Raw genomic sequence first — 27,911 nt, forward strand, 5'->3', positions numbered from 1 at the left:
AAGGATATCACCACGTGGGCTCAGAAACACTTCAAAAAACCACTGTCAGTAACTACAGTTGGTTGCTACATCTGTAAGTGCAAGTTAAAACTACTATGCAAATCCAAAGCCATTTATCAACAACACCCAGAAACGCCTCCAGCTTCGCTGGGCCCGAGCTCATCTAAGATGGACTGACGCAAAGTGGAAAAAGTGTTCTGTGGTCTGACGAGTCCACATTTCAAATCGTTTTTGGAAACTGTGGACGTGGTGTCCTACAGGACCAAAGAGGAAAGTATTGTGTATGTTTTTTGACTTCATTTTCTTCACCAGTATTCGTGGCGAGACATGATGCAAACGACCCAGCGTCTTACCAAACGCCTGACAGCACTTCACCTGTATGAGGAAGCTGCACTGAACCTGGCAACCAAGCCAAATGGCATCCTCGGTGTGTGCCATGACCCGGTCATCCTCGCCCAACAGCTCACACACATTGAACTGGTAAGCACCAATTTGTTATTTGTATTTTGTGGGGGGGGTTCATAGTATCATAATAAACTTACAGTGTATAAAGTTGTATAATAACACCACTTTTTAAGTAAATATGAGAATGTGGGTAACAAAAAAAACGTTTAATTATTGTTTATGTTTTTCTTGTTAATAATTGTGTGAATGCTCCAAAGCATTCACACATGTTTTTTTATTCTTCTTCTTCTTCTTCCTCTTCTTCTTCTCCAGATTTTTGCGCGCTCTACCTTCCACATTTTTCATCCGATTCAATCCATTCCAACTTCAAACTGTTCAGCCTATTCGGGAATTGCGGGCTTTCCCTTGACAAATTCCAAAAATGCGCGGATTTCCCAGAATTCCAGGTTTTCCTTGACATTTCTCCCATTCAAAATGCATTAGCCATTTTTCAAACGTCCAACATTTTCACATTTTTCAACCATTTCAAACCATCCATCCATTTTCTACCGCTTATTCCCTTTTGGGGTGGCGGGGGGCGCTGGTGCCTATCTCAGCTACAATCGGGCGGAAGGCGGGGTACACCCTGGACAAGTCGCCACCTCATCGCAGGGCCAACACAGATAGACAGACAACATTCACACTCACATTCACACACTAGGGCCAATTTAGTGTTGCCAATCAACCTATCCCCAGGTGCATGTCTTTGGAAGTGGGAGGAAGCCGGAGTACCCGGGGGGAACCCATTCCACTTTTAACATATTCCACTCAACTTGGATATTCAAACTACCCTTTTCCAGGTTCAAAACAGTTCCAAGATTTTCCAGAATTCTTAGTTTTCAAAATACATATTTCCACCCTTTTTCTGACGACTACCGTATTTTTCGGACTATAAGTCGCAGTCTTCTTCACAGTCCAGCGGGGGGGTGAGACATGGCCAAACAAAAACAAAAAAATACGGTACTCCATTCCACATTTTTCAAACAATTCAAACCATTCCACTTTTAACATATTCCACTCAACTTGGATATTCAAACTACCCCTTTTCCAGGTTCAAAACAGTTCCAAGATTTTCTAGAATTCCTAGTTTTCAAAAGACATATTTCCACCCTTTTTCTGACGACTACCGTATTTTTCGGACGATAAGTCGCAGTCTTCTTCACAGTCTAGCGGGGGGCTGAGACCCGGCCAAACCCCCCCAAAAAAATAAATTAAAAAAAGGCCACTTAAGTCTGGGTTTCTCTGCTTAGGCTGTTGCCCCCGCGACCCGACCTCGGATAAGCGGAAGAAGATGGATGGATGGATGGATTAAAAAAAAGGCCAAACTACAAAAAAAAACGCGACTTATAGTCCGAAAAATACGGTACTCCATTCCACATTTTTCAACCCACTTTAACCGTTCCATCGTCCAAATATTCTTCCTAATCAGGACAAAAAAAACTCAATTGTTTTTTGAACTGGAAAAATTCCCAGTTTTCCAGAAATTCCATCATACCATTTCTCAATGAAAAATGTTACTACTTCAACATTTCTTGACCAATTAAAAAAATTCCAACACCAACCATTTCAACTCATTCCGAACATTCAAGTCTTTTAACATTTTCCCCCCAAAATCCCACTTTTCCCGAAATTTTCATAAAATCCCCATTGAAATAAATGGGACATTTTTCAAAGTTCCACAATTCCCACATTTTTCATCCGATTCAAACCGTTCTAACTTCAAAATATTTGGCCTGTTCAAAATTGTGTGCTCTTTTTTGACAAATGTTTTTAAATTCCCAGATTCCCAAGAATTCCCAGTTTTCAGGGACATTTTCCCCATTCAAAATGAACATTTTTTCTTCTTCTTCCACAAGTTACACATTCTTCAACTGATTCAAACCATTCCACCTTCAACACATTCCACTCATCCTGGACAGTCAAAATAAAGTTAAAAAAAATTCCAGGAATCCCCAGAATTCCCTTTTTTTCAAACTCTTTTTTGACCTTTTTTTCTGGCAACTACTCCATTCCACCTTTTTCAACCCACTTTAACCGTTCCACCCTCCAAATATTCCTCCTAATCAGGACAAAAAAAAACTCAATCGTTTTTTGAACTGGAAAAATTCCCAGTTTTCCAGAAATTCCATCATACCATTTTTCAATTAAAAATGTTACTACATCAACATTTCTTGACCAATTAAAAAAATTCCAACACCAACCATTTCAACTCATTCCGAACATTCAAGTCTTTTAACATTTTCCCCCAAAAAATCCCGCTTTTCCCGAAATTCCCCAAAAATTCCCATAGTAATGAATCGGACATTTTTCAAAGTTCCACAATCCCCACATTTTTCATCCGATTCAAACCGTTCTAACTTCAAAATATTTGGCCCGTTCAAAATTATGTGCTTTGCTTTGACAATTTTTGTAAAATTCCCACATTCCCAAGAATTCCCAGTTTTCAGGGACATTTTCCCCATTCAAAATGAATTGTCCATTTTTTCTTCTTCGTCCACAAGTTGCACATTCTTCAACTGATTCAAACCATTCCACCTTCAACACATTCCACCCATCCTGGACAGTCAAAATATAATTTTTATGAGTTCAAAAAAATTCCAGGAATCCCCAGAATTCCCTTTTTCTCAAATTCTTTCTTAACCTTTTTTTCTGGCAACTACTCCATTCCACCTTTTTCAACCCACTTTAACCGTTCCACCGTCCAAATATTCCTATTAATCGGGACAAAAAAACTCAATTGTTTTTTTAACTGGAAAAATTCCCAGTTTTCCAGAAATTCCATCATACCATTTCTCAATGAAAAATGTTACTACTTCAACATTTCTTGACCAATTAAAAAAATTCCAACACCAACCATTTCAACTCATTCCGAACATTCAAGTCTTTTAACATTTTCCCCCAAAAATCCTGCTTTTCCTGAAATTCCCAAATTTCCATAAAATTCCCATTGAAATTAATAGGACATTTTTCAAAGTTCCACAATTCCCACATTTTTCATCCGATTCAAACCGTTCTAACTTCAAAATATTTGGCCTGTTCAAAATTGTGTGCTGTTTTTTTGGCAATTTTTTTTAGATTCCCAAGAATTCCCAGTTTTCAGGGACATTTTCCCCATTCAAAATGAATTGTCCATTTTTTTCAACTTCCACAAGTTGCACATTCTTCAACTGATTCAAACCATTCCACCTTCAACACATTCCACTCATCCTGGACAGTCAAAATATAAGTTCAAAAAAATTCCAGGAATCCCCAGAATTCCCTTTTTCTCAAACTCTTTTTTGACCTTTTTGTCTTGCAACTACTTCATTCCACTTTTTTTAACCCACTTTAACCGTTCCACCGTCCAAACATTCCTATTACTCAGGACAACAAACTCAATTGTTTTTTGATCGGGAAACATTCACAGTTTTCCAGAAATTCCAGGAATTCTATAACACCAATTCTCAATTAAAAATGTTACTGTTTCAACATTTCTCGACCGATCTGAAAAATTCCAACACCAACCATTTCCACTCATTCAGAACTTTCAAGTCTTTTCACATTTTCCCCAAAAATGTCCATGAAATTCCTATTGAAATGAATGGGACATTTTTCAAAGTTCACAATTCCCACGAATCAAACCGTTCCAACTTCAGAAGATTCAGCCTAAAATTGTGTGCTCTTTTTCAACATTTTTTTTTAATTTCAAAGAATTCCCAGTTTTTGGGAATATTTTCCCCATTCAAAATGAATTGTCCATTTTTTCAACTTCCACAAGTTGCACATTCATCAACCGATTCCAACCTTCAACACATTCAATACATCCAACTAACACTTTCCCAAATTCCAAACCAAATTCCGTTTTCTCTGGAAATTCAAACTCTTCAACATTCAAACTATTTGTCAGGCTTGCCTCTGCCAGTTTGTTTGTGTTCTAGTTTTTTCCTGTGTGTGTAGTATTTCCTGTCAGCGCTTTTATTTTGTTGGTTTCCTGTCTTCCTCCCTGAGCACTGTTTCCCCTCATCTGCGGCTGATTGGCACCTAGCCACACCTGGTGTCAATCAGCCCGCTCCTATTTGAACCTGTTTTGTCCTCCAGTCGAGTGCTGGATTATTGTCACGTATTGCATCTCGCTTCTGTCATGTATTATCGCTCCTGTCGTGTCTTTGCAGCGTAGCGGTAAGCTATATTTGTTAGATGTTTGTAGCTTACTGTTTCTTCCAGATTGTTTTCATATTACAAGTACGACTTCTGTTTTCCTGCTCGCTACCCGCAAGCTTCCACGCTGGGCCCCTTTTTGTTTTTGCTAGCTTCCATGCTCAGTTCCTTTTGTTTTCTAGCTCCCATGCTAGCTCTCTTAGTTGGTTATCCGCCTCATGCACGCTTTTTGTTGTACCCCTTTTGTTTGTTCTTGTTTTAGTATTTATATTAAATCATGTTTTCTCTTTTAATGCCTGCCTTCTTCTCTGCATCTTGGGGTTCGTCACCAACTAACTCTGACACTATTCTTACATTCATACTGTCAGCATTTCAGGTCAACTTCAGCATTGGAGCATTCACATGCAATCCCTTCAGGAATTGCCTCATCCAGTTGGTTAATTATTTTATTTTGTTCTTCCCCTCATAGGACAAGATGAGTTTTATTGGGCCTGAGGAATTCCTCCAGCTATTCGCCAGGAAGGAACCTAAGGTAGGTGTGCAGTGATTGTTACGTATTACGTCTGTGTGCGTCCGCACTTAACACGACATTACAACCAGGCGTGACTTCAATCATCCTGACTTACGTGTGTTATCCTCAACAGCAACAACCAGCTGTACGCGGTGGTGGCGTGGGACACCCCGCCTTCCTGAAGCGGTCATTAGAAAAAGGCGGGCTCCGGTCTAAGTCCTCCTTCTGAAACAAATGTAAAAAAAAAAATTGAGCTTACTCAGCGTGGGATGATGTTCACATGGAAATGTTGGTGGTTGCAATACTTTTTTTCTCCTCACAAACTAAAAACAGCTAAGTACAACAGTTGTTATTTGCAGTATTATCACCTGGGTTAAAGGGTAATTTTACGCACAAGGTCTCCATATGTATTTTTTGCACCGGAAAAGTATTCTGACAGTAACATATGACCTAGCCTTCTGAGAAAGTAGGGTTGTACGGTATACTGGTACTAGTATAGTACTAATGAATCAAAAGCAGTACTATACTCTGTTGGAAAAATACTGGTTCACCATATTTTTTTTTCACAGGCATGACGGTGCGTGGTCACGTCGTGGCATTGCTGGTTTTACGGGCAGAGGAGCATGTTCGGCAGCGCAAATACACAGAGTACTTACTTTTTTTTTTTTTTTGTCCTGTCCAGCTTCTCAGGCAAATCATATGGTTGATGTACACGGAGTGTACATCAACCATATGAATGCTCCAATGCTGTGTTATGAACGTGATACATGCCCTCTTCTTTTTGCTGTTTTTTGTAAGGCCAGTGCAAAAAGTGAAAAAAAACAAACCTAAACCCTGGTCGTTGGGAATCGATTCCCTTCTACAGAATAGCGTAGTTCAGTATACCAGGACTGGTATGGTATCTTGGTACTAATGAAGAAAAAAATGGTACTATACTCTGTTTGAAAAGTACTGGCGTGACATTACTGGTTTTACAAGCAGAGGAGCATGTTCGGCAGCGCGCGCACACAGAGTACTTACAAGCAGACACAGTGTGTAGACAGAAAAGGGAGAACGGACTAATTTTGGCTTAAAAAGTAAAGATAAAGGTGAAGTTATAACACTGAAACAACCTCAGGAAGAGGTGCTTTAAGACATGGCTAGTTGGTTAGCGGCTAATGTCCATCCGCAGTGTTTTAGCTACTTCTAAATCAGTAATCTTTACCTCTATAGCAGGGGTAGGTAACCTATGGCTAGCGAGCCAGATGTGGCTCTTTTGATGACTGAATCTGGCTCTCGGATAAATCTGAGCTGACACTGCTTAAGACGATAAGTAATGAATAATTCCACTTCTAATCGCAGTGTTAAAAAGAATGTTAAAAATATAAAAATGCTCATGCATTTGAATCCTTCCATCCTGTTTCTACCGCACCTGTTCAAGAAGTTGCCTTAAGGGTAAGAAATAATGTATTTATTATTGGTTAGTGTAGGGATAGCCTTCTTGGGGGTTCCTCAACAAGGCCCAGGTGGGCCATTTACACACCTGTCGCTGATTTCGAGGCCGGTCCTGGCAACACCCCGCTTCGCTGCAGACTTGCAGGCCACGCCCCCTCCTAAGTTAGCTTCAGAATAACAACATTATTACAAATAATAATTATATTATATTATACTCTAGAAATGTTGGTCTTGCTTAAAAATGCACACTTTTAGTCGTCTTCAGTGTTAAAAATATATTGTATGGCTCTTACGTGAATACATTTTAAAATATTTGGCTTCTTGGCTCTCTCAGCCAAAAAGGTTCCCGACCCCTGCTCTTTAGTGACAAATAAAGTATGTTTCTTACTGGAGGACGAGGAATAGCTAAACATGGTTTACTACTCATCCTAGGAGGATACAATTGCTCACCGGCGTCACAATTTAAACAAACGCCATGGGTGGCTCTACACCTGACATCCACTGTAATGATACCAAGTAATCTAGTCGATACTACTATGATTACATTGATATTTTTTATCGATTTTTTAAATTTATATTGCGATGAGGTGGCGACTTGTCCAGGGTGTACCCCGCCTTCCGCCCGATTGTAGCTGAGATAGGCGCCAGCGCCCCCCGCGACCCCGAAAGGGAATAAGCGGTAGAAAATGGATGGATGGATGGATTATGTTAATAAACTCAGGAAATTCCACTGTAGTGATACCAAGTACAGGAGCGTATCTATATTTTTTAGCATCCCAAATTTTTTTTTTTGTTTTAAATAAATTTACATAATGTTTATAAACTCAGGAAATACGTCCCTGGACACTGGTATCAAATCGATACCTAAATTTGTGGTATCATCCAAAACTCATTTAAAGTATCAAAGAAGAGAAAAATAAGAGATGATTACATTTTAACAGAAGTGTAGATGGAACATGTTAAAACAGACAATAAGCAGATATTAATGGAATAATAATCCGTTTTTACAGCTTGTCCTTTATAATGTGTACAAAATAATAGATGTATAAATGACACAATATGTTACTGCATACGTCAGCAGACTAATTAGGAGTCTTTGTTTGTTTACTTACTACTAAAAGACAAGTTGTCTAGTATGTTCACTGTTTTATTTAAGGACAAAATTGCAATAATAAACATATGTTTAATGTACCCTAAGATTTTTTGTTCAAATAAAGCCAATAATGCCATTTTTGGTGGTCCCCTTTATTTAGAAAAGTATCAAAATACACTTTGGTACCGGTACCAAAATATTAGTATGGAGACAACCCTTTTAGAAAGTGAGTTGAATATTCTGATGATAACGTGTGTGTTCTTACAGACTCTGAGAAGGACAATAATAGTGGCTGTTGTAGGTCACACATACATGACCCTTGACCCCTTTTTTTCTCTCTCTAACATGCTTTCAGGCTAAAGGTCAGAGCAGCAGTGTTGAGTCGTACATGGACTGGTTCCACACACTGAGTTCCCTTGTGGCCACTGAGATCGCTAAGGTAGGTTCACTCATTAATGTCACAGGTGTTTCCGCGGAGTTATTGTGCAAACATTTCATCGAGTTCCTGCATGTTGTTCTGGAGCAGGGGTGCCCATTACGTCGATCGCGAGCTACCAGTCGACCGCGGGGGGTGTGTCAGTCGATCTCCAGCCAGGCTTTTAAAAAAAATAGACCTAAAAATTAGTGATCATCAATCTTCACCAAGACGTCACTTAAATGACATTCACGGTACCGGGGGGTCTTGTGAGATGACGCTGGCTGCTGCAAGATCATTATCATGAAAAATGACCGAGAGGAAGGCGAGAAACACTTTTTATTTCAACAGACTCTCGCGCCGTACCTTCCGTCAAAACTCTAAAGGCCGACTGCACATTTCCTATCTTCACAATAAAAGCCCTGCTTCATGCTGCCTGCGCTAACTAAATACAGAGTCTCGGAAAACTGGCGTGCACAAGCGATTCCTCAGAAAGCTGGCGTGCACATCACTTGTGCACGCCAGCTTTCCGAGACTCTTATTTTGTTAGCGCAGGCGGCATGAAGCAGGGCTTTTATTGTGAAGATAGGAAATGTGCAGTCGGCCTTTAGAGTTTTGACGGAAGGGACGGCGCGAAAGTCTGTTGAAATAAAAAGTGTTTCTCGCCTTCCTCTTTGTCATTTTTTCATAATAATGAACTGGCAGCAGCCAGCGTCATCTCACAAGACCCTCGGGTGCCGTGAATGTCAATCAAGCAAGCTACGGAATTTGCCGCCAATGTTTTTCTTGTAAAGTGTATGGAAGCTGGATGAATTAGATGCCAAAAACCAACCACTTTCATGTGGTATTGTACAGAAAGGACAACTTTTTTTCTCCTCCATTTGAAAATGTGGGCGTTATCATCATTACTGTCTGATTCCAATCAATGCAAGTCATCAGAATCAGGTAATACACCAACTTATATTCTTGTCTTTGTGAAAGAAAGACATCTATATGTGTTACACATGCTTGTATTATCATTAAACACATTTAACTTGTTTACAAAAATGTCTCTTTCATAAATAAATAAATATAAATGATATATATAAATGAGGTAGATCCCCTCGAGTTGGTCAATTGAAAAGTAGCTCGCCTGCAGAAAAAGTGTGGGCACCCCTGTTCTGGAGTCTCACGCTCGTGTTCTTTCATCGCAGCCAAAGAAGAAGAAGCAGCGAGTGAAGGTGGCAGAGTTCTTCATGGATGTGGCTCAGCAGTGCTTGGACATCGGCAACTTTAACTCCCTAATGGCTATCATTTGTGAGTATTTTTTTTACCGTCAACTCTGCGGCTTTTTTTTTTTTTCTCGAGACAGCGAGCTAACATTCCATAACTCTTTGTCGTCATAGCAATTTACTTTGATCAGCGAGCCAAGAATGTACAACAGTCCTTCCCAAAAAAGGAAGAGAAATATAGCCTGAGAGAAAAATGTAATTGAAAACATTCGTATGCACGCACAACACTTAAAACATTTAGTGTGTCATTGAAATATGTGTTGCGTTTACTAAGTGGAGATGACGGCAGACTGACACCAGGTGGCAGTAATGTCCAAAGATTTATTTAATATATATACATATATATATATTAACCATACATATATATATGATAATCAAACAATAGAAAATAAACTAAGGAAATGGTGTGAACTAAATCCAAAAGGGAATGGGTGAAAGACTATGTGAAGTGTTTAGCTGAGGTGTGTGTTACCAAAGTGTTGACGAGAGCGAAGGAACGAGGAAGTCCGTTGAGGCGTCGAGAGGAACGTGTCCAAGCGGGAGGTCGAGAATCCAAAAGGGCAGTCCGGGAGGGAAACAACAAGAGAACACGGGGAGCGCTGCGGGAAGACAACAGGAACATCAGACACAACGGAAACACGGAACTCGCAGAAGAAGAGCGAGTACGCATGATGGAAGCCAGATACAGGATGCTTACACAGGTACAGAAGCCTATACCCTGGCGAGCGATGGCAGGTTGTCCAGGCTTAAGAAGGCAGATCGCTCATCAAGGACAGGCGTGTTGATTGCTGGAAAATGATTGCACCTGGTGGCTGCTGCAGGGCGGATACGCGCACCGCGCGTCCTTGGCTTAGGCAGGAGTCCGAGCCGTAACAATACGGAACGGATTAAGTCAAACAAAGTAGTTATATGATCCAATTTTACAAACTGTTTAAACTCATGTTGTTTACAGAAACAAAGAAGAAGAACTGTGATTTCCAACCTTATTTAAATTTAGATAATCTTATTCCATCCATCCATCCATTTTCTACCCCTTGTCTCTTTTGGGGTAGCGGGGGGTGCTGGAGCCTATCTCAGCTGCATTCGGGCGGAAGGCGGTGTACACCCTGGACAAGTCGCCGCCTCATCACAGGGCCAACACAGATAGACAACATTCACACTCATGTCACCTATTTAATACTTATATTCTTGAGAACTTTATTATTTTTGGACTTAAATTGTTCACAGTAAGTCAGCAAACGTGTTAGTAATTGCTATGAAATGAAAAAAGGGGTAGGATTAAGTTCTTCCTACTCCTTTTCCCGACATGTTTTAAAGGCAAAACTGGAAATTGGGATGTATCATGTTGTAACCGTAAGCAAGTTCGGAATGAACTTAAATCATAAAACTTGGGGCTCCCAAGTGAGTATCCAATCACAGCGTGAGGCCAGCTAGAAGGCCTTACTGACAACAACTTGTGATCTGATTGGCTATCATAATAATAATAGAATTTATTTGTAAAAAACAGTGCTACAGTGTGTTAAAAAAAATAAATATAAACACAAATAAAAACTAGAACAGCCTAATAGCTAGAACTAGTATGCATGCATATATCTAAAAAAAAGGGCTTTTTTAAACAGAAGGGTTTTTAAGCCTTTTTTTAAAGCATCCACAGTCTGTGGGGCCCTCAGGTGGTCAGGAAAAGCGTTCCACAGAGAGAGATGGCAATTATCTATCAACGGTATGTGTCCGTTCACTTACAGTGCACAGACATTGTTGATTCTGAAGGCCCCGGGCAGATTTGGTACAGCATGGCAACATAAGCAAGCTGAATTCTGATTGGATACAAACTCTATAGCCTAAAAACAACAGCACTGGAAAGAGCATAATATGACATGAAGAGAATATGAATTATTTTCGATATTTAGGGAAATGTTACGGCTCAGACTCCTGCCACCACCGCTCATCCATCTGTGCGCTCCAGTGAGAGCACCACGGGCGTTCCCTCTCCGCTGCGAACGAACATCCGCACAGCTGCAGGGGATCTGCAATCAGCACACGTGCCTGGGATGAACAAGCTGCCTGCATAAGCCCGCACAACCTGCCATGCCGTGCCGGAATATAACTTCTGTTCGCGTACATACCCTCCGCCGCCTTGAAAGTGACCTGTGCGTCTCACTTCTCCCTGGATCTCCCTCTGGACTCTGCCTCCCTTGATCCTTGACTTCCCCCGCATTGGACTCAGACCTGTAAACTTCTCTCTCCCCTGGACTTCCTCGTCTTCTGACAACATTTGGTAACACACACCTCAGCTAAATACTTCACATAGTCTGTCACCCATTCCTTTTTGGATCAAGTTCACACTCATTTTCCTTAGTTTAGTATGTATTGTTTTGTGTCACGAGGTAGGCGCATAATGATGCGCGTTTTGTCACCCCAAGATGCAATATCGACCAATCGGACGAGTATTGCAGGTAAGAGCTTGGTTTAATGTACAAAAATAAAATAACACCGGTACAAAACGGCAAAAGAAAGTGCTTGCCAATGCACGGGAAGCTAACGCTAAACGTAGCAGTGAGTCAAGAGTCCGAACATGACGTGCCGAGCGCACGAGAAGCTAAGGCGAAACTTAGCACAAGCATAGCTCGGTTGGTAGAGGGGCCGTGCCAGCAACTTGAGGGTTGCAGGTTCGATTCCCGCTTGTGCCATCCTAGTCACTGCCGTTGTGTCCTCGGGCAAGACACTTTACCCACCTGCTCCCAGTGCCACACACACTGCTTTAAATGTAACTTAGATATTGGGTGTCACTATGTAAAGCGCTTTGAGTCACTTGAGAAAAGCGCTATATAAATATACTTCACTTCACTATAGACATAGAAGAAATACCAACGTGAGTGTAGCTTATAGCTAACAAAAGATCCAGACAAAACACAGGGAGAAGGCAGGCTTAAATAAGGGCAGTAATCAAAACACAGGTGCGCGTCAACCGTATGTAACAGGTGGAACAAATACGAAAACCGTGGTAACAAGGTAAATAAGGAAGAGCACAAACAAACTCAAAAATCCCCAAAAGTCTATGATCCGGGTAGCGGATCATGACAGTTTTGTACTATTATATATTATTCCATCCATCCATTTTCTACCGCTTATTCCCTTTCGGGGTCGCGGGGGGCGCCGGCGCCTATCTCAGCTACAATCGGGCGGAAGGCGGGGTACACCCTGGACAAGTCGCCACCTCATCGCAGGGCCAACACAGATAGACAGACAACATTCACACTCACATTCACACACTAGGGACCATTTAGTGTTGCCAATCAACCTATCCCCAGGTGCATGTCTTTGGAAGTGGGAGGAAGCCGGAGTACCCGGAGGGAACCCACGCATTCACGGGGAGGACATGCAAACTCCACACAGAAAGATCCCGAGCCTGGATTTGAACCCAGGACTGCAGGACATTCGTATTGTGAGGCAGACGCACTAACCCCTCTGCCACCGTGAAGCCCTATTATATATTATATATATATATATATATATTTATATATATATATATATATGTAAATAATTAATAATGTTAGAGCTATATATATTCCCTGGTGTCTGTTGCCGTCATCTCCCCTCTGCAAACCATAACAGGAAAGTCAATAAAAAAATACTTTTATCTTTAATTCTGATCATGATCCCTGGTTGTTAGGCCAGCAGAGGAGGCCTAGCTGACCCTGATATGCGATGATATGGGCCTGCACTAAATCTGTGATTCCGTCTTTCAGCTGGAATGAACATGAACTGTGTTTCCAAGATGAAAAATAACTGCAACAAAGTCCACACGAAAAAGTTAAAAATCCTAGAGGTGAGAAAAAAAAAACACATCAGCAAGTACTGAATGTCATCTTGGGAGTTCACTATCACTGCCTCCCAGTCTGCTTGCTGGTCTAACCACCTGTGTCGGCCTCTCTTCCAGCACCAGATGGACCCGTCCAACAACTTTGAGAATTACCGGAGCGTGCTGTGCCACGCCACTGAGAAGTCCGAAGTCATGTTCATACCTTTCTTCAGTCTCCTCATTGAAGACTTCCTCCTTCTGGATATAGACTTTGCCAACAGGCGTCGTACTAATCAGCACATTGAGGTTGGTCCACAGTTAGAGACGCGCACACACGTGGACAAATAGCGTGCATGCACAGTCGTGGTCAAAAGTGTACATACGCTTGTAAAGAACAGAACATTTTGGAGCACATACTTGTTGGTCACAAAAACCATTCATGAAGTTTGCTTCTTTTACGAATTTATTATGGCTCTACTGAAAATGTGAGCAAATGTTCTGGGTCAGAAGTATACATACAGCAATGTTAGTTGAATGGTAAATGAGTTATACTGGTATAGCACTTTTCTACCTTCAAGGTATTCAAAACGCTTTGACACTATTTCCACATTCACCCATTCATTCACACACTGATGGCAGGAGCTGCCATGCAAGGCCCGAACCAAGACCCATCAGGAGCAAGGGTGAAGTGTCTCGCTCAAGGACATAACAGACGTGGCGAGTTTGGTAGAAGGTGGGGATTGAACCAGGAATCCTAAGTTTGCTGGCACAGCCACTCTCCCAACTTCGCCACGCCGTCCCCCCTAATATTTGCTTACATGTCCCTTGGTAAGTTTCACTGCAATAAGGCGCTTTTGGTAGCCATCCACAAGCTTTTGGTTGAATTTTTGACCACTCCTCTTGACAAAATTGGTGCAGTTCAGCTAAATGTGTTGGTTTTCTGACATGGACTTGTTTCTTCAGCATTGTCCACACAATTAACCTCTTAAGCCCCAAGCTGTTTGTTTACATTCTTTTTTTTTATGTCTCTTTGCGCTTATTGGACCCTAATTAGAATAAAAACTAAAAATCATCCTTCGATATTGTCACAGGTATTTGGTGACGAACCCCAAGATGCAGAGATGGAGGCAGGCATGGAGTGAGCAAACATGATTTTAATATAAATACCAAGACAAAACCAAACAAAGGGTTCAAACCAAAAGCGCGCACCTGGGCGGATAAAAAACAAAAGGCCTTTAGCATGGAAGCTAACAAGGAACTTTAGCATGGAAGCTAGAGGATAGCAAACTGGAAACAGCTAATTGCTAACAGAAACAGCTTACCGCTACGACAACCAGGACAAAATGTAGCACGGCGGGTAATAGCTGTAACAAAACGACACGATAGCAACGACAAAATGTGGCAACAACAATGATTCACTGACACGAGACGTAGCGGGCTGATTGGCAACAGGTGTGACCAGGTGCCAATCAGCCGCAGCTGAGGAGGAACACAGCACTCGGGGTACAAGACAGGAAGCTGACAAAATAAGAGCACTAGACAGGAGATACTAAACACAGAGGAAAACTAAAACATAGACAAACTGTCAGGGGAAAGCCTGACAGATATTATGTACTTAGTCCATAAGTACACAGACGTGTACTTCATGTTTAGTGACATGCATCCATCCATCTTCTTCCGCTTATCCGAGGTCGGGTCGTGGGGGCAGCAGCCTAAGCAGGGAAGCCCAGACTTCCCTCTCCCCAGCCACTTGGTCCAGCTCTTCCTGGGGAATCCCGAGGCATTCCCAGAACAGCCGGGAGACATAGTCTTCCCAACGTGTCCTGGGTCTTCCCCGTGGCCCCCTACCGGTCGGACGTGATCTAAAAACCTCCCTAGTCAGGCGTTCGGGTGGCATCCTGACAAGATGCCCGAACCACCTCATCTGGCTCCTCTCCATGTGGAGAAGCAGCGGCTTCTCCACATGGAGAAGCCGCTTTTCAACCTATCTCTAAGGTAGAGACCCGCCACCCGGCCGAGGAAACTCGTTTCGGCCGCTTGTACCCGGGATCATGTCCTTTCGGTCTTAACGCAAAGCTCATGACCATAGGTGAGGATGGGAACGTAGATCGACCGGTAAATTGAGAGCTTTGCCTTCCGGCTCAGCTCCTTCTTCACCACAACGGATCGATACAGCGTCCGCATTACTGAAGACGCCGCACCGATCTCACGATCCACTCTTCGCTCACTCCTGAACAAGACTCCCAGGTACTTGAAGTCCTCCACTTGGAGATGGCACTCCACCCTTTTCCGGGCGAGAACCATGGACTCGGACTTGGAGGTGCTGATTCTCATCCCAGATGCTTCACACTCTGCGAACCGATCCAATGAGAGCTGAAGATCCTGGCCAGATGAAACCATCTGGACCACGTCATCTGCAAAAAGCAGAGATCTGATCCTGCAGCCACTAAACCGGATCCCCCCAACTGCGCCTAGAAATTCTGTCCATAAAAGGGCAGCCTTGGGTTGGTTTAGTTACATGTTGATTCTTATTTTTACACTTTTATTCCAAATTCAATTGCATGTTATACTCTTCTGAGACCACCAGATGGCAGTGTAGGTGTCCACATAGGCGGCCATAAGAACTCAATTCAGTAGTGTACACAATTTTGGAAATAAAAGCTAAAAGGTGCTGTCCACGCATGTGGCCACTAAGGCCTTTAGAGGTTTTTGTCATGTCTGTTGATCAAGTTTTTGTTTGGCCATGCGCTGTTTGTTTTTTGGACACTCAGTTCCTGCTTTTTCACTCTGGTTTTGTCACCATAGCAACCATTAGTTTCACCCGTGTCACATTTGGAGTCCGGACCTGTTTTCACTAATCATGTCACTTATTTAAACTGAAAGTTGCCAGGAAGTCAGCCTGGCGACTTTACCTCAGTTCACTTCATGCCATGCTACCTCTGACGTTTAGGTAACAAAACTTACTTGGCATGTTTCATTAGCAAATTTTTGTACATCCCCCTTGTGCGCGCCTTTTGTTCCTTTTTTATAGTAATAAATAAATATTTCCCTACCTTCACGTCTTGCCCGCGCCAACTTTCCTTTGCATTCAGGGAAAACAAACACCTGTCAGGGTGTGGGGGGGTGGGGGTCGGAACATGACGTTTAGGTGAAAACATGATTTAATTTTAACTAAAAAAAAGATACAAACAAAAGGCGCTCACAGCTTGGGCAGAGGAACAAAACTAACGCATGAACAGACTATGAACATAATTCAAACAAAACTTACTTGGCATGTTTCATTAGCAAATTTTTGTACATCCCCCTTGTGCGCGCCTTTTGTTCCTTTTTTATAGTAATAAATAAATATGTCCCTACCTTCACGTCTTGCCCGTGCCAACTTTCCTTTGCATTCCGGAAAAACAAACCCGTCAGGGTTGGGAGGGGGGGTCGGAACTTGACGTTTAGGTAAAAACATGATTTAATTTTAACTAAAAAAAAAGATACAAACAAAAGGCGCTCACAGCTTGGGCAGAGGAACAAAACTAACGCATGAACAGACTATGAACATGATTCAAACAAAACTTACTTGGCATGTTTCATTAGCAAATTTTTGTACATCCCCCTTGTCCGCGCCTTTTGTTCCTTTTTTATAGTAATAAATAAATATTTCCCTACCTTCACGTCTTGCCCGCGCCAACTTTCCTTTGCATTCAGGGAAAACAAACACCTGTCAGGGTGTGGGGGGGTGGGGGTCGGAACATGACGTTTAGGTGAAAACATGATTTAATTTTAACTAAAAAAAAGATACAAACAAAAGGCGCTCACAGCTTGGGCAGAGGAACAAAACTAACGCATGAACAGACTATGAACATAATTCAAACAAAACTTACTTGGCATGTTTCATTAGCAAATTTTTGTACATCCCCCTTGTGCGCGCCTTTTGTTCCTTTTTTATAGTAATAAATAAATATTTCCCTACCTTCACGTCTTGCCCGCGCCAACTTTCCTTTGCATTCAGGGAAAACAAACACCTGTCAGGGTGTGGGGGGGTGGGGGTCGGAACATGACGTTTAGGTGAAAACATGATTTAATTTTAACTAAAAAAAAGATACAAACAAAAGGCGCTCACAGCTTGGGCAGAGGAACAAAACTAACGCATGAACAGACTATGAACATAATTCAAACAAAACTTACTTGGCATGTTTCATTAGCAAATTTTTGTACATCCCCCTTGTGCGCGCCTTTTGTTCCTTTTTTATAGTAATAAATAAATATGTCCCTACCTTCACGTCTTGCCCGTGCCAACTTTCCTTTGCATTCCGGAAAAACAAACCCGTCAGGGTTGGGGGGGGGGTCGGAACTTGACGTTTAGGTAAAAACATGATTTAATTTTAACTAAAAAAAAAGATACAAACAAAAGGCGCTCACAGCTTGGGCAGAGGAACAAAACTAACGCATGAACAGACTATGAACATAATTCAAACAAAACTTACTTGGCTTGGCATGAAACACGAAACCATGGCAAGGCCTGAATAAAGTCAGCACAGAGGAAGAAAAGATCACAATGACGCCAGGGCGACTGATTGGTAAAGAAGAGCTTAAATACTGCCTCTGATTAGTGCTCAAGAAGCAGGTGAGCGGGCGAGCACTAATCAGAGACAGGTGGACACAATTTGCAACCATGGCAACAAAACAAGGGAGTGAAAACAAACAGGAACTTAAAGAGTCCAAAGGTCAAACAAAAAAATGATCAGACATGACAACCCCAAAGTCCACGCTATGACAATTTTTAAGTCAAGACTTTGGGAAAGCCATTTTAAAACCTTAATTCTTGCCCGATTTAGCCATTCCTTTTCCACTTTTGACGTGTGTTTGGGATCATTGTCCTGTTGGGACACCCAACTGCGCCCAAGACCCAAACTCCGGGCTGAAGATTTTAGCTTGTCCTGAAGAATTTGGAGGTAATCCTCCTTTTTCATTGTCCCATTTACTCTCTGTAAAGCAGCAGTTCCATTGGCAGCAAAACAGGCCCAGAGCATAATACTACCACCACCATGCTTGACGGTAGGTCTGGTGTTCCTGAGATTAAAGGCCTCACCTTTTCTCCTTCAAACATATTGCTGGGTATTGTGGCCAAACAGCTCCATTTTTGTTTCATCTGACCACAGAACTTTCCTCCAGAAGGTCTTATCTTTGTCCATATGTGCTTCGATCACTCTCTCACAAAATATGAGTTGTAGAAATTATTGGCGAGTCAAGACAGTGATGGAGATAGACATCTTTTTAAATCCTAGTCATATTTTAGAACAGCTAAGTATTGGCCTTGAATGTTGGAATGTAGCGAGAAGTCATAACACTCTTCTTATCTCAAATGTCCCAGGCTTAGGAGGAGGGGGAGAGGAGTAGAAGGGGGGGTGAGTGAGAGGGGGTAAGGTATCCGGGTCACGGAACCAGCCGGTCACCCCCCAGAGTTCGTTTGATGACACATAAGCTGGTTTTAAATGAATCCTGAGACAGAGTTGCGTATCTTGATATTTTAATACCAAAGCTTTGGGAGACCAGATCTATGCACGACACATTCAAATCGCATCGCCCTAGTTGATCTGACCAGACTACGGAAGTTTCGCCTCTTACCCCCTCTCACTCGCCCCCCTTGATCTCCTCTCCCCCTCCTCCTAAGCCTGTCTACAACAGCCATGACATGATGTTCTTTACAAGTGTATGCAAACTTTTGACCACGACTGTACATGTATATACTTTGATTTTACTCCTGCTAAGCGTTTCTTTCTGTCTAGAAACTTGGGGATATTGCAAAGCCGGTGAGTGACTTTGTGCTCTGGCGTCAAGCCGTCTGTCCATTCAGCCGAGATGACAAAGTCCTCCGTTACGTCATCACAACACCAGTCTTCACTGAAGAAGGTAACAACCTGCCGCCCGCTAACGTCTTATTTTACGTCGGATCTCAATGAATTGAAATTGTGTTTGTTTTGTCTCTGCAGAGCTCCATCTGACCTCCAAGGAGAGCAAAGGCAATGTGGAAAAGGACGACCGTCGATCTTTTAAAAGAGCCTTCAAAAGATTCTTTAAACTTCCCCAAAATAAATAAATAATTTGTATAATAAAATGTTATTTATTTCAATGCAGATCCTTTTTTTTTGTTGCATCTTTAGAGTAGCTAATTAGAACAATCTATAACAGGGGCGTCAAACTGTTTTTCATTGTGTATTATTCAAGTAACATTGAATAATATATACATTTTAAATTGCTTCATTACACAATTATTTATTGTTATATATTTTTACATACACTGTAAGAAAAATACCGTATTTTCTTGAATTGCCGCCGGGGAGCTAATTAATTTAAAACCTCTTCTCACTCCTGCGCTTACCAAAGACTTGCGGTAAAGTAAGCATGTGCTAATTATTTTAAAACCTCTTCTCACTCTGGCACTTACCAAAGGCATGCAGTAAAAAATTAAGTGTGATGTAAGGATACCATCATGAAAAGCACATTTCATAAAAAAAACGTTATTATGGTCTTACCTTTACTTATAAATGAAATCCATGCCAGCTCCTTCTGATCAAAAGCATCGATAACTTGTTTACAGAAGTCTTCCTTATCTTTCTTCAGTTTTAAAAGTCTCTCTGTCTCGATGGAGATATTCCTTTATTACCTCCTGCTTTGATTGAATGTCCAGTTAGCTCGGCTCCTCGAGTGCGGACGACGACAGAATTATCCTTGGACAACTCCCCCTCCCGTTCTGCTCTGTGGGTGATCTCTTTATCCCACCGCTGCCACCATGAAGTGTTATTGTACGAATAGTACACTGGGTATTTTGGACTGGAACATGCTTTATTTCAGCCCGGTTGTTTACAAAGCCAGCATAGGTGTTCCATCCTAAAAGGTCCGTCGTGCACCCGCCGCGTCATATCCGTCCCAACACAATTCACGTCACTCATTTCACTTCTTCTGCAGCCGAATCGTCGCAAGAAGGATCACTAGCGCCCTCTACCACCAGGAGGCGGGAGTCATTTAATGACTCATATTTGACAGACGTAACTACGGTATTGTGAGGCTCTCAAGCCGTCGTCTTGCGGGTTCCCAGGACCACCAAGGAAGGACATAGCTTGAGCAGTTTGACTTTGTTTATTTTTCAATAAAACCTCAGCCCAGGTCGCTTTTCCGCTCCTCCTCTCTGCTCGCTCGCCGCCATCTTGTGCGTCCCCTGCCTGACTGTCGGACCGTCAGCTCCACAGGTATATTAATAAAACATAGCTGCTTACTTTTCTTTTAAGCATTCAATAGCTTGGACCTTAAATCCTACTGAATAGCTCTTAATCTTCTTCCCTTAATGCGATTTCAAATTATTGAAATAACTTGACTAAGTGTCACTCGTGACGTCACGAGTTTGACCCGGCGGTAATACTAAGCATGCGCTAATTATTTTGCGAAGCGAGTTCCACCCGGCAGTAATTCAAGGCAGGCGCATACTATATGCCCGGCGGCAATTCAAGAAAATACGGTATATATATTTGAGAGTAAAGTATAGCTGCTAAAATTTGACCATAAAATGTACAATGTTTTTTTTCCCCAATGTTTTACTGTAAAATCTACGGTCGTTTTTACGGCGTTTTACTGTAAGTAGTAAGTACAAATATGATGGTAAAAGTGATCGCAAAGAAGCAGTTAGCGAAATAAACAATAATACGGAAATGACAATGAGCATTATTACACTGCGGCAATACAAATACCAATAGAAATATCGCTATTGATAATGAACGATACCAATAATAGACCTCTATTATCAACAACAACACTTCGAGAAACTCTTCAAACTTAAAGTGTTTACAAAGTACAAGAAGAACCAAGATCAACATTCTGAATTTATTTCATCCATCCATTCATTTTCTAAATAATCTTACTCATCTCACTTAATGAAATGTAACTTACTTCATCGAGTATTACTTATTTATTTTTATTGTGATTACTTATGGAGTATATTGTGAATAAATTGAGGACAGGAAGTGAACAAAAGTTTTAGCAACTGCTATGGAAAGGAAAAGGTGGTAAGGTTAAATAAACTCTGCTTCTTCCTACTCCTTTTCCAACATGTTGAAAAGAGGAACTGGAATTTGTGATACATCATGTTGTTTGCATGCATGTGTGATGTTTCACGTTGTTTGCATGCATGTGTGATGCATCATGTTGTATGCATGCATGTGTGATGCATCATGTTTGCACGCATGTGTGATGCATCATGTTGTTTGCATGCATGTGTGATGCATCATGTTGTTTGCATGCATGTGTGATGTGTCATGTTGTATCCATGCATGTGTGATGTATCATGTTGTATGCACGCATGTGTGATGCATCATGTTTGCACGCATGTGTGATGCATCATGTTGTTTGCATGCATGTGTGATGCATCATGTTGTATGCATGCATGCATGTGTGATGCATCATGTGGTATTCATGCATGTGTGATGTGTCATGTTGTTTGCATGCATGTGTGATGCATCATGTTGTATGCATGCATGTGTGATGTATCATGTTGTATGCAAGCATGTGTGATGCATCATGTTGTATGCACACATGTGTGATGTATCATGTTGTTTGCATGCATGTGTGATGCATCATGTTTGCACGCATGTGTGATGCATCATGTTGTATTCATGCATGTGTGATGTGTCATGTTGTTTGCATGCATGTGTGATGCATCATGTTGTATGCATGCATGTGTGATGCATCATGTTGTATGCATGCATGCTTGTGTGATGCATCATGTTGTATGCATGCATGTATAATGCATCATGTTGTTTGCATGCATATGTGATGCATCATGTTGTATGTACACATGTGTGATGCATCATATTGTATGCAAGAATGTGTGATGCATCATGTTGTAGGCATGCATGTGTGATGCATCATGTTGTATGCATGCATGTTTGATGCATCATGTTGTATGCATGCATGTGTGATGCATCATGTTGTATGAATGCATGCATGCATGTGTGATGTATCATGTTGTTTGCATGCATGTGTGATGCATCATGTTGTTTGCATGCATGTGTGATGCATCATGTTGTTTGCATGCATGTGTGATGTATCTTGTTGTATGCACGCATGTGTGATGCATCACGTTGTATGCACACGTGTGATGCATCCTGTTGTATGCATGCATGTGTGATGCATCATGTTGTATGCATGCATGCATGTGTGAAGTATCATGTTTGCATGCATGTGTGATGCATCATGTTGTATTCATGCATGTGTGATGTGTCATGTTGTTTGCATGCATGTGTGATGCATCATGTTGTATGCATGCATGTGTGATGTATCATGTTGTATGCAAGCATGTGTGATGCATCATGTTGTATGCACACATGTGTGATGCATCATGTTGTATGCATGCATGCATGTGTGATGTATCATGTTGTTTGCATGCATGTGTGATGCATCATGTTGTATGCACGCATGTGTGATGCATCATGTTGTATGCACACGTGTGATGCATCATATTGTATGCATGCATGTGTGATGCATCATGTTGTTTGCATGCATGTGTGATGTATCTTGTTGTATGCACACGTGTGATGCATCCTGTTGTATGCATGCATGTGTGATGCATCATGTTGTATGCATGCATGCATGTGTGATGTATCATGTTTGCATGCATGTGTGATGCATCATGTTGCATTCATGCATGTGTGATGTGTCATGTTGTTTGCATGCATGTGTGATGCATCATGTTGTATGCATGCATGTGTGATGCATCATGTTGTATGCAAGCATGTGTGATGCATCATGTTGTATGCACACATGTGTGATGCATCATGTTGTATGCATGCATGCATGTGTGATGTATCATGTTGTATGCATGCATGTATAATGCATCATGTTCTTTGCATGCATATGTGATGCATCATATTGTATGCAAGAATGTGTGATGCATCATGTTGTAGGCATGCATGTGTGATGCATCATGTTGTATGCATGCATGTGTGATGCATCATGTTGTATGCATGCATGCTTGTGTGATGCATCATGTTGTATGCATGCATGTATAATGCATCATGTTGTTTGCATGCATATGTGATGCATCATGTTGTATGTACACATGTGTGATGCATCATATTGTATGCAAGAATGTGTGATGCATCATGTTGTAGGCATGCATGTGTGATGCATCATGTTGTATGCATGCATGTGTGATGCATCATGTTGTATGCATGCATGTGTGATGCATCATGTTGTATGAATGCATGCATGCATGTGTGATGTATCATGTTGTTTGCATGCATGTGTGATGCATCATGTTGTATGCATGCATGTGTGATGTATCATGTTGTATGCAAGCATGTGTGATGCATCATGTTGTATGCACACATGTGTGATGCATCATGTTGTATGCATGCATGCATGTGTGATGTATCATGTTGTTTGCATGCATGTGTGATGCATCATGTTGTATGCACGCATGTGTGATGCATCATGTTGTATGCACACGTGTGATGCATCATATTGTATGCATGCATGTGTGATGCATCATGTTGTTTGCATGCATGTGTGATGTATCTTGTTGTATGCACACGTGTGATGCATCCTGTTGTATGCATGCATGCATGTGTGAAGTATCATGTTTGCATGCATGTGTGATGCATCATGTTGTATTCATGCATGTGTGATGTGTCATGTTGTTTGCATGCATGTGTGATGCATCATGTTGTATGCATGCATGTGTGATGTATCATGTTTGCATGCATGTGTGATGCATCATGTTGTATTCATGCATGTGTGATGTGTCATGTTGTTTGCATGCATGTGTGATGCATCATGTTGTATGCATGCATGTGTGATGCATCATGTTGTATGCAAGCATGTGTGATGCATCATGTTGTATGCACACATGTGTGATGCATCATGTTGTATGCATGCATGCATGTGTGATGTATCATGTTGTATGCATGCATGTATAATGCATCATGTTGTTTGCATGCATATGTGATGCATCATGTTGTGTGTACACATGTGTGATGCATCATATTGTATGCAAGAATGTGTGATGCATCATGTTGTAGGCATGCATGTGTGATGCATCATGTTGTATGCATGCATGCATGTGTGATGTATCATGTTTGCATGCATGTGTGATGCATCATGTTGCATTCATGCATGTGTGATGTGTCACGTTGTTTGCATGCATATGTGATGCATCATGTTGTATGTACACATGTGTGATGCATCATATTGTATGCAAGAATGTGTGATGCATCATGTTGTAGGCATGCATGTGTGATGCATCATGTTGTATGCATGCATGTGTGATGCATCATGTTGTATGCATGCATGTGTGATGCATCATGTTGTATGAATGCATGCATGCATGTGTGATGTATCATGTTGTTTGCATGCATGTGTGATGGATCATGTTGTTTGCATGCATGTGTGATGCATCATGTTGTTTGCATGCATGTGTGATGTATCTTGTTGTATGCACGCATGTGTGATGCATCACGTTGTATGCACACGTGTGATGCATCCTGTTGTATGCATGCATGTGTGATGCATCATGTTGTATGCATGCATGCATGTGTGAAGTATCATGTTTGCATGCATGTGTGATGCATCATGTTGTATTCATGCATGTGTGATGTGTCATGTTGTTTGCATGCATGTGTGATGCATCATGTTGTATGCATGCATGTGTGATGTATCATGTTGTATGCAAGCATGTGTGATGCATCATGTTGTATGCACACATGTGTGATGCATCATGTTGTATGCATGCATGCATGTGTGATGTATCATGTTGTTTGCATGCATGTGTGATGCATCATGTTGTATGCACGCATGTGTGATGCATCATGTTGTATGCACACGTGTGATGCATCATATTGTATGCATGCATGTGTGATGCATCATGTTGTTTGCATGCATGTGTGATGTATCTTGTTGTATGCACACGTGTGATGCATCCTGTTGTATGCATGCATGTGTGATGCATCATGTTGTATGCATGCATGCATGTGTGATGTATCATGTTTGCATGCATGTGTGATGCATCATGTTGTATTCATGCATGTGTGATGTGTCATGTTGTTTGCATGCATGTGTGATGCATCATGTTGTATGCATGCATGTGTGATGCATCATGTTGTATGCAAGCATGTGTGATGCATCATGTTGTATGCACACATGTGTGATGCATCATGTTGTATGCATGCATGCATGTGTGATGTATCATGTTGTATGCATGCATGTATAATGCATCATGTTGTTTGCATGCATATGTGATGCATCATGTTGTGTGTACACATGTGTGATGCATCATATTGTATGCAAGAATGTGTGATGCATCATGTTGTAGGCATGCATGTGTGATGTATCATGTTGTATGCATGCATGTGTGATGCATCATGTTGTATGAATGCATGCATGCATGTGTGATGTATCATGTTGTATGCATGCATGTGTGATGCATCATGTTGTTTGCATGCATGTGTGATGCATCATGTTGTTTGCATGCATGTGTGATGTATCTTGTTGTATGCACGCATGTGTGATGCATCACGTTGTATGCATGCATGTGTGATGCATCATGTTGTATGCACACATGTGTGATGCATCATGTTGTATGCATGCATGCATGTGTGATGTATCATGTTGTTTGCATGCATGTGTGATGCATCATGTTGTATGCACGCATGTGTGATGCATCATGTTGTATGCACACGTGTGATGCATCATATTGTATGCATGCATGTGTGATGCATCATGTTTGCATGCATGTGTGATGTATCTTGTTGTATGCACGCATGTGTGATGCATCACGTTGTATGCACACGTGTGATGCATCCTGTTGTATGCATGCATGTGTGATGTATCATGTTTGCATGCATGTGTGATGCATCATGTTGTATTCATGCACGTGTGATGTGTCATGTTGTTTGCATGCATGTGTGATGCATCATGTTGTATGCATGCATGCATGTGTGATGTATCATGTTGTATGCAAGCATGTGTGATGCATCATGTTGTATGCATGCATGCATGTGTGATGTATCATGTTGTATGCATGCATGTATAATGCATCATGTTGTTTGCATGCATATGTGATGCATCATGTTGTGTGTACACATGTGTGATGCATCATATTGTATGCAAGAATGTGTGATGCATCATGTTGTAGGCATGCATGTGTGATGTATCATGTTGTAGGCATGCATGTGTGATGTATCATGTTGTATGCATGCATGTGTGATGCATCATGTTGTATGAATGCATGCATGCATGTGTGATGTATCATGTTGTATGCATGCATGTGTGATGCATCATGTTGTTTGCATGCATGTGTGATGCATCATGTTGTTTGCATGCATGTGTGATGTATCTTGTTGTATGCACGCATGTGTGATGCATCACGTTGTATGCATGCATGTGTGATGCATCATGTTGTATGCACACATGTGTGATGCATCATGTTGTATGCATGCATGCATGTGTGATGTATCATGTTGTTTGCATGCATGTGTGATGCATCATGTTGTATGCACGCATGTGTGATGCATCATGTTGTATGCACACGTGTGATGCATCCTGTTGTATGCATGCATGTGTGATGCATCATGTTGTATGCATGCATGTGTGATTTATCATGTTTGCATGCATGTGTGATGCATCATGTTGTATTCATGCACGTGTGATGTGTCATGTTGTTTGCATGCATGTGTGATGCATCATGTTGTATGCATGCATGCATGTGTGATGCATCATGTTGTATGCAAGCATGTGTGATGCATCATGTTGTATGCACACATGTGTTATGCATCATGTTGTATGCATGCATGCATGTGTGATGTATCATGTTGTATGCATGCATGTATAATGCATCATGTTGTTTGCATGCATATGTGATGCATCATGTTGTGTGTACACATGTGTGATGCATCATATTGTATGCAAGAATGTGTGATGCATCATGTTGTAGGCATGCATGTGTGATGTATCATGTTGTATGCATGCATGTATAATGCATCATGTTGTTTGCATGCATATGTGATGCATCATGTTGTGTGTACACATGTGTGATGCATCATATTGTATGCAAGAATGTGTGATGCATCATGTTGTAGGCATGCATGTGTGATGTATCATGTTGTATGCATGCATGTATAATGCATCATGTTGTTTGCATGCATATGTGATGCATCATGTTGTGTGTACACGTGTGATGCATCATATTGTATGCAAGAATGTGTGATGCATCCTGTTGTATGCATGCATGTGTGATGCATCATGTTATATGCATGCATGCATGTGTGATGTATCATGTTTGCATGCATGTGTGATGCATCATGTTGTATGCATGTGTGATGTGTCATGTTGTTTGCATGCATGTGTGATGCATCATGTTGTATGCATGCATGTGTGATGTTTCATGTTGTATGCAAGCATGTGTGATGCATCATGTTGTATGCATGCATGCATGTGTGATGTATCATGTTGTATGCATGCATGTATAATGCATCATGTTGTTTGCATGCATATGTGCTGCATCATGTTGTGTGTACACGTGTGATGCATCATATTGTATGCAAGAATGTGTGATGCATCATGTTGTATGCATGCATGTGTGATGTATCATGTATGCATGCATGTGTGATGCATCATGTTATATGCATGCATGTTTGAAATAAACTCAAAAGTCTATCAGAATTATAATACCTATTTTCAATATAATAGAAAATATCTAATGGCCAACAATAAATATACAGCATTCAAAACAAACATCCATCTTACTGTCAGGACTTGGTAAAAAGGATAAG

At 41.3% G+C, this 27,911-nt stretch overlaps 2 protein-coding genes across 2 annotated transcripts in view; one reads left to right on the forward strand and one right to left on the reverse strand.

Moving 5' to 3' along the window:
- LOC133536470 (phospholipid-transporting ATPase ID-like) overlaps nt 1-27,789 on the reverse strand; it is a 118,152-nt gene extending 90,363 nt beyond the window's left edge. Inside the window, exons 1-7 of the mRNA XM_061877020.1 lie at nt 17,066-27,789; nt 16,762-16,813; nt 16,158-16,209; nt 11,429-11,564; nt 10,003-11,329; nt 9,778-9,904; nt 5,208-5,317 (exon numbers count right to left, since the gene is read on the reverse strand). The gene's annotated coding sequence lies outside the window, so the exon portion shown is untranslated. The remainder of the gene's footprint in view (nt 1-5,207; nt 5,318-9,777; nt 9,905-10,002; nt 11,330-11,428; nt 11,565-16,157; nt 16,210-16,761; nt 16,814-17,065) is intronic.
- LOC133536472 (ras-GEF domain-containing family member 1B-B-like) lies at nt 317-19,225 on the forward strand. Its single transcript, XM_061877023.1, has 9 exons — nt 317-480; nt 5,051-5,113; nt 5,226-5,740; nt 7,975-8,058; nt 9,228-9,330; nt 13,052-13,131; nt 13,243-13,410; nt 18,882-19,005; nt 19,086-19,225. The coding sequence occupies exons 3-9, from the start codon at nt 5,597-5,599 to the stop codon at nt 19,190-19,192; spliced, it is 810 nt and encodes a 269-aa protein (XP_061733007.1). The 5' UTR covers nt 317-480; nt 5,051-5,113; nt 5,226-5,596; the 3' UTR covers nt 19,193-19,225.
- Nucleotides 27,790-27,911: the final 122 nt, after the last annotated feature.

Source organism: Nerophis ophidion, linkage group LG17 (genome assembly GCF_033978795.1).
Source record: "Nerophis ophidion isolate RoL-2023_Sa linkage group LG17, RoL_Noph_v1.0, whole genome shotgun sequence".
NCBI lineage: Eukaryota > Metazoa > Chordata > Actinopteri > Syngnathiformes > Syngnathidae > Nerophis > Nerophis ophidion.